At 51.1% G+C, this 6,929-nt stretch overlaps 2 protein-coding genes across 2 annotated transcripts; both read left to right on the forward strand.

The window, feature by feature from the left end:
- Window positions 1–1,140: 1,140 nt before the first annotated feature.
- Window positions 1,141–3,106, forward strand: BBA_00710 (C6 zinc finger domain-containing protein; the record flags this gene model as incomplete). The annotated part of the gene is made up of 4 exons (XM_008595807.1): window positions 1,141–1,200; window positions 1,299–1,853; window positions 1,921–2,043; window positions 2,159–3,106. 4 exons carry the CDS (start codon window positions 1,141–1,143, stop codon window positions 3,104–3,106), a joined length of 1,686 nt encoding a protein of 561 aa, XP_008594029.1.
- Window positions 3,107–3,576: 470 nt separating this feature from the next.
- BBA_00711 (uncharacterized protein) lies at window positions 3,577–3,898 on the forward strand (the record flags this gene model as incomplete). The annotated part of the gene is made up of 2 exons (XM_008595808.1): window positions 3,577–3,651; window positions 3,788–3,898. The coding sequence occupies 2 exons, from the start codon at window positions 3,577–3,579 to the stop codon at window positions 3,896–3,898; spliced, it is 186 nt and encodes a 61-aa protein (XP_008594030.1).
- Between the last annotated feature and the right edge of the window lie 3,031 nt (window positions 3,899–6,929).

Below are 6,929 nucleotides of genomic sequence, written 5' to 3' on the forward strand. Positions count from 1 at the left end.
CCCCTTTCTTCAAATATGATGAACAAATTGCATGGCTCGCAGGAATGGGTTTGCATCCACTCTACGAAGATCTTGTCACGTTTAGTGACGTGCCTACGGGCCGTGGCCTAGTGTTCTTCAGTGGCGCACTTTGTAACGTTCTCCCGTGATGACATCATGAAATATCATTCCATCCCTGTATTTGGCGACTCCATGATGAATCACACCATATATTTGACGTCCGAAAATGTATTGCTGTCATACCTGTGCTTCCATTTTGTCATACGTACCATTTCATGTGTGTTTTGCGGCAATATCTCAGACACTTGTGCGCCGCACGAAAAGGATCATCGGTACTCTGCCGAATCTACCTCTCAGCCGCTCATCAAACGCCAAATTTTTCTCATATAACTGTACCTCACTGTCGGCTACTGACCAACCTGGGCGATCGTGTTATCCCACATATATTGTTCACACGTCATCTTGCGCGCATACCTTCGGAAAAGCATGAACACAGATGCTATAAAAGAAAAAGGAGAGACAAGGCGTTTGCCGACAAAACTATGCTCTTTCGGCAGTTAAAGAACTGCGTCCGTCACCTACGCCCTTTTATAGAGAAAGTCGCCACCATAGTGTCAGTAGACTGCCTATACATTAGACGCCTAGAGACAAGATGTTCCAGACAAAGTCAATCCATTCAACATAACGCTATTGCTGATCTAATGCCTAATCTTGTGGTTTATCGTCGTGGTGCTGTCGGCATCGTGGCAACAATTCGTCGTGGTTTGCACAAAAACCCGGGTCCCGGAGTTATCATTCCCGTTTATAGTCCTGTTCTGGTAGATATTCTAGCTCATCCTGGATAGTGTGCCTCTGGGCCACCATCAAGGCATATCTCGTGCGGGGTCTCCATATACATTGTCACCACTACCGCTCGCTCGTCGCTATTGGGAGGCCCCCGCGCGGCGCTGCACCGCATACAAGTTGCATACATATATAGCTGACACTCAGCTGTCGCACATTGCCGCTTTCATGATCCAACTCGTAGTCCAGTTTGGAACTACAACGCTATATATCAGGCAAAAAATAGCTTGTCATTTTATACCCTCTCTCTACAGCGAAATTGGCCAACGCAACACTGCAGCGACTGATTCATCGGTCATGGTAGGCGTGCCGGGCAAGTACAAAGGCTGCGAAACCTGTCGCCGGCACAGGGTCCCGGTAAGATCTTGCCATCCCCCAACAGTCTTCCTTCGCGATTCACACTCTGTGCTCAACGCTCCCCTAGGGGTTCTACAGCTAACAGTCCAAAATCTCAGTGCACCAACGAACGCCCACATTGCCGCAAGTGTGTCAGCAGGGGACGAGAATGCGAAGGGTACGACCGTGGGACGGTCTTCATCACGGGCACCCCAGCAGGCAGGGGCCGGGTTGCTTCGCATCCAAAGCGCGTCGCACCACGCAAGAAACAAATAGCCAAGTTTCCACGGCCAGTGATTGAGCGGGACAATGACTCGCAATCACCACCCAAGTTACTGGCAGGCGTCATAATACAAAAATCGGCCTGGGACCACCGTCTAGACCTGTCCGGCAGCAGCAACGGCTGCTCGCCGCTCATCGCCGCGCTGCACACCAGCCTGCATACCATTGTCCACTCTCCAGAAATTCCTATTGAAAACCAAGATTACCAAGACAACCAAGATCTTGGAATCGCCCTCCCGCAGTATTCACCGCTTGAGCTGCATCATAATGCTCATGTCAACGCCGCCGCGGCCAGTGCTCCGCACTGGATCAGCGGCCAGTGTCTGCTCTGCCACCACGGTATCCAGGGTGGCTCTCAGTCGACAGATAGCTACTGTGATCTTCTCTACGAGGTTTGTTTTGCTTACAACCCTCTTACGGGCGCGTATCTAGTCCCACCTGATTCATTTCCCTGTATAGCAGTCCTCGCCCAATACCAGCTGGCGCATCGCAACCGATTTGATCGTGCAGAGGCTCGGGGCCGCCAACTTTACTTTGTCGCCCCATCACCAATTCTTTGTTCGCGTCTATCGCCCCATAGCTGTAAGTTTTTTTTTGTGGTAGGGGGAGGAGAGGGGGGGTTGGGTGGGGTTTCCACTGTAGATCTTTTTTATTCTTTTTACAGATGGTTTTAGGACAGTGCTGACCTACTTTTGAGGTATGCTTGGCCTTACTGAACCGCAAGGAGACTTTTTTGTCTGGACCAGAGTGGATGGAAGTACCGTGGACCAACCACCGCAAGTCTTCTCTCGACACATTGTTCGATGTCATACTACGCCTGCCGCCTCTGCTTACGCAAACGGACGACTTGATTCCCCAGCACCCAAGCATGGAGCGGCGAGACAAGGCCCAAGGTCTGCTTCAAAGCTGCGGCATGTTGGAAAGGCATTTCATGGCGTGGCTGAGAAAGGCCGTGGGCTGTACAGAAGAGTTTTATTCCTTTAATACCACCACGTCTTCGTCGGCCCCCGTCGTTTATGCGTTTCATGACGAGCTGTCGGCCTTTACACACTTGTACTACTGGATGTCCCAGATGTTGTTCCACCGCTGCATCGAAAACTTGTGTGACATTGTCCACCAACCCATGCCGGACCTTGTTGCTGATCTATGGCCGACACGACCAACAACAAGCCTACAGGTTGACCCAGAGCAGTACCGCGATGGGCGTCAGCTGGCATCCAAGATCTGCCGCGGACTGGACTCAGCCCTCAGCTGCACGTCGCAGCCTGACCTGCTCGTTGCGCCGATGACTGTGGCGATGGACTTTTATTTAGGCCTCAGAATGACGTCTCCAGATGGTACGTCTGAAAGTATGGAGCTGCAACTCTTTCGAGGTCGCCTTATCGCCAAAGGGCACGATGTGGTGCGTCGTGACGGCGACACGCAGGATACAGTCTTTGCTGGCACTGGCACTCCAGCCCAGCACGCTCTCCAGGCCGTCTTGTCTGCCAGTACCAGTAACGTTACCAGCAGCAACGCGTCTCAGCACACCAGTTGTCTGCCAGTATGGAGAAGCAGCCCATCCTCGTTTTTCCCTGCTCCCACGAAATCGCAGCTCGACAGTGTGCTTAGCAACCCCAGATCTACTGGTGCCGGGCACTACTAGCAGGAGGTTGGCTTGGTGGATCAGATGGACAAGATACCGGGGGACGCCACGCGAAAGAACGCGGCCGGCCTATTATTTTGTTGCTTTTTGTCGTCTTAGCTGCCTGATGGCCGTCAGTGTGTAATTAAAATATCAAATTAAACTTTTGCTTTACTGCCACCGTGGCCGTATTGTAGTTCGAAACGCAGACCCAGCACGCACGCATCCCAGCGCCGCCGGCTCTCTGGTGCTGTTACTATTAGTGTCGAGCTCCTGATGCACCAGGTTCCCAAGCTCCCGGCTCGGCCTGAACTCTTTTCTAATTAGCTGTCTACCTGGCGCGTTTTGTTTCTACATTGTATTCGATTCTGGAAATTCTTTCTTGTTCTTGCACCAGCTAGAGCATTGTGTTTCTCGCTTTCGCATGAATCTCCTGTCCGCCACATTCAGCTAATCTACTTACCTTATAGTGCCTGGCATCATTATCCACCATGGCAGCTACAGTTGACCCAGCTACGCGGAAGCGAGTCCTGCGAGGAATCGCTCTCTCGCTGCTCCTGGACTTGGTATGAATCACCCCCCGATCCCCATCTCCAAATCTGGCGCAAGATGTATTGTCCATCGAACGTTGCCCCCCCCGCGCGCGCACGCGCACCGTGGGAAGCCGCAGGCAAACGAAAGCTGACCACCCATCTTTGATAGATCTCCTTCACATTCTACCGTGACAGCGAAGCTCCCGCCCTCCTCACGCCCTCCTCAATGGCGGCCCGCCGACCCTACTGCAGCGAGATTTCGAGATATTCTTTCTCATGATATAAAATACCAATAGCGTACTTATTGACGAAGCAATAAATTTTGTCACCTAACCGGTTAGGCTAAGCCACTTTCCGGTTGACACTGGGGCATGCTAGTTGTCCCTTGGTGGGGCTAAGGTGGCAACCAATAAAGCAGCCACCGGTGTCACTATTAGCTCAGTGCTTGCCTAAATAGGCAAGCATCTAGGGGCTGCTAGAGGATTGTTTTACATGCGTGATACTGGCTGTCTTCGTGCCAGGCAGACAGCCTGTCACGGCCCGGCCTCGCTCTAATTCTCTGAGCCGTAGCATGCATCAGGCTGAGCCGCACACCATGCTGAGAGCTCGATATTGGGGCGGTGCAGCCGTGGTGGATGCTTAGGTAAAGTGGTGCTCACAGCTAAAGTGGCGGTGTCCTTAACAGGTCCCCAATGGCACACGCCCAGCTCAGTACCTGGCATAGAAGTTAGGGACTGACTCAGATTTACTCACCACCGCTTTATACTGATATTGATACACATATTATTTTCATGATGTGCACTGAAATGGGACACTCCCCTTCTTCAAGCGATCTTGTTCTTGAATGCATTCCCTGTCCTTGACACGTCTGTTTACCCCTCTGACAGACGCGCGAAGTACATATCCGAATGTAGTTGCGTATTGCAAATTTAATCGGAAGGCTATACTTCCTGAGTGCTATGAGCAGCTGTACACACCGCCAGCTACACATCAGTTCTGTCATCAGTGAGCAGAAAGGCACCAATGAGTTGAATAAAACGAAACGGAATCCAGTAATAATGAAGAAGCAGAGCAACGCCAATCACTCGAGAGCGAAGCGAGCCCAGGCAAGGAAATGGAGCGGTAGTGATCAGCTGCACGTGTCTTGCTCCAGAACCGCACGCCTTCCGTTGACTCTTCGTCTATAAGTAGGCCAAGAGCCATGTTCCGCACGCTGCCCTCTATCTCATTGCCAAAGCAAGAATTCAAGCATTGGTTTGTCCATTGTCCATTCCTCATGCTCTATGAGTTATTCACCATTCACTCACTGTTTTGCACCACAACTCGTCGATTCGTTATTCTCGCTTTCGCGCAAAGACCTATTCGAAACCATCCAAAGCCATGTCGAAGTTGATGTTGGCCCAAGCAAGCATCCCAAACCTTCAAGCGAGGCGGGCTATGCAACGCTTGAGTATCAGACGCCAAAAGAGAAGCTGCATTGCGCAGGGGTCCTCGAAAGCAAACTGGGACAAAATACAACATGCGGCAGGCAATGGCCCTGCAACGACAGACCAGTAACCCCGTGAACTGGCATTAGCCTTCCAAAAGGGCATTGGGCCGTCTAGCACGCCATCCTCCAGCGACCCAGCCACGTCTTAGCCGGAGCAGAATCCTTATACAGAGCTATCGGAAGATGAGCTGTATAAGCAATTTCGAAGTGTTGGCCGATCACAGTGTAAAGAACAAAGCGGCCAAAAAAAGTAGAGGAGGCCAGATGGATCATGTAAGATGACCGCGAGACTGGCACCGCGCGCGACAAAGCGAGAAAGTTGATGGCACGAAGCTGACTGTCGATACAACAAGTTTTGTCAACGCCGGGAGAAAGACCCAGACGAACAACTCAAGAGCGGCGATGCAGCACTGTTCAAAGTGTATCTATTCTTCCGAGTGAAGAGGTTACGGATCGAAAAGCAGTCGTCTATCATGACATACTGAAAACCTTGAGCATGGTGTGGCGCATTGCTCCCCATCAGAAAATTTGAAAACCCTTTCCTCAAAAAGCCGACCATGTGCAAAGCGGTTTCGAGGTGCATCGCAATTACAACGCTGATGTGTATATTCTGCTGCGCCGCAAAGGCCAGACGTATGTTTTCAGATCAATTGACAGGGCCTGGCCTTTGCCTCCTGAAAATATAGATACAGCGGACGCAAGAGCCGACAAAGCTCCAAGATAAATATCGTATAGTTACCGTACTGAAACTGTTCTCTGCTACGTATGTTCTCTGTGTGCCAGCTATGATGGCAGATGACCATCGTATGCCCTAGCCATAGGCAGAATATCTTGCGCGCCGGCGTCTAGGTCGGTCTGGGTCTAAAACGTAGACTGCGTTATCCTGGCATCATTGTTTCTCATTTTAAGTCAAACCATGGCCAGCGTGCAGTAATATTCTAATTCAACATAATTTCTCTGAGGTCTATGGCCAAAACAACTCATGCCCGGCATTCCCATCCGGGATGGGATGTGCCAGTAAACAAGTATAGAGGGTAGAGTCTGGAATTCTCGAGCATTGGGGCACTCCAGATGTATTTTTAGACTCTAGGAGATCCGGAACGCCCTGAAGGCAATTTTTTTTTTGATCCCAGCACTCGAGATCTAAAGTGCTCTGAATGTAAGCCGAGTTCACGGAAACCTGGCTCAAGTGCGAAAGCTCTCTCACGAAGGCTTTCGTATGAGAGAATGCACACACCACATGACACCGATTGGTTGGATTTGCAGGAAAACTCTAGCCTTGCTCAAGGACAACGCTCTTGCGCGGCCCTAGCACGAGAAAGCTGCGCACACAATACAAACCACTGCTTGGCTAAGATTTGGGGAAAACACCATTCAGGCTCTCGTGCGACACTCTAGTGGGTGTCTTGTCACAGCGTCGGATTGTTACTGGCATAGCGCATAAGCTGCTCCATAGCAGCCCAAGGCCTAGCTTTTCGCTCTACAATCTTGATTTCTAGAATAAGGCCTCCCTGAGGAATTGTATTATACTGTATACTGGCATCATGTATAAAAATGTCTGTATTATGTCGTAGGATTTAGGGGGACCTCGTGCCAATGGCTCGAATGCCCCAGCAGCCGCGGTGCATCCTTTCGCAGCCTTCCGCGCCCTAGCGGCCGATACGGTCTTGCAGAATATGACGCCACGTAGACGGCCACCATGAGAGCAGATTAGGGCTGTAACGAAATGTTCAGTCGTCATTAGAGCGAGTGTCGGCTTGTTGACATGTGCCTCGGTAGGAGACGGCGCTTCTGTCGTAGAAACTGGCCTCGGCGCATCCAC

Source organism: Beauveria bassiana (assembly GCF_000280675.1).
Source record: "Beauveria bassiana ARSEF 2860 unplaced genomic scaffold BBA_S00002, whole genome shotgun sequence".
Taxonomy (NCBI): Eukaryota; Fungi; Ascomycota; class Sordariomycetes; order Hypocreales; family Cordycipitaceae; genus Beauveria; species Beauveria bassiana.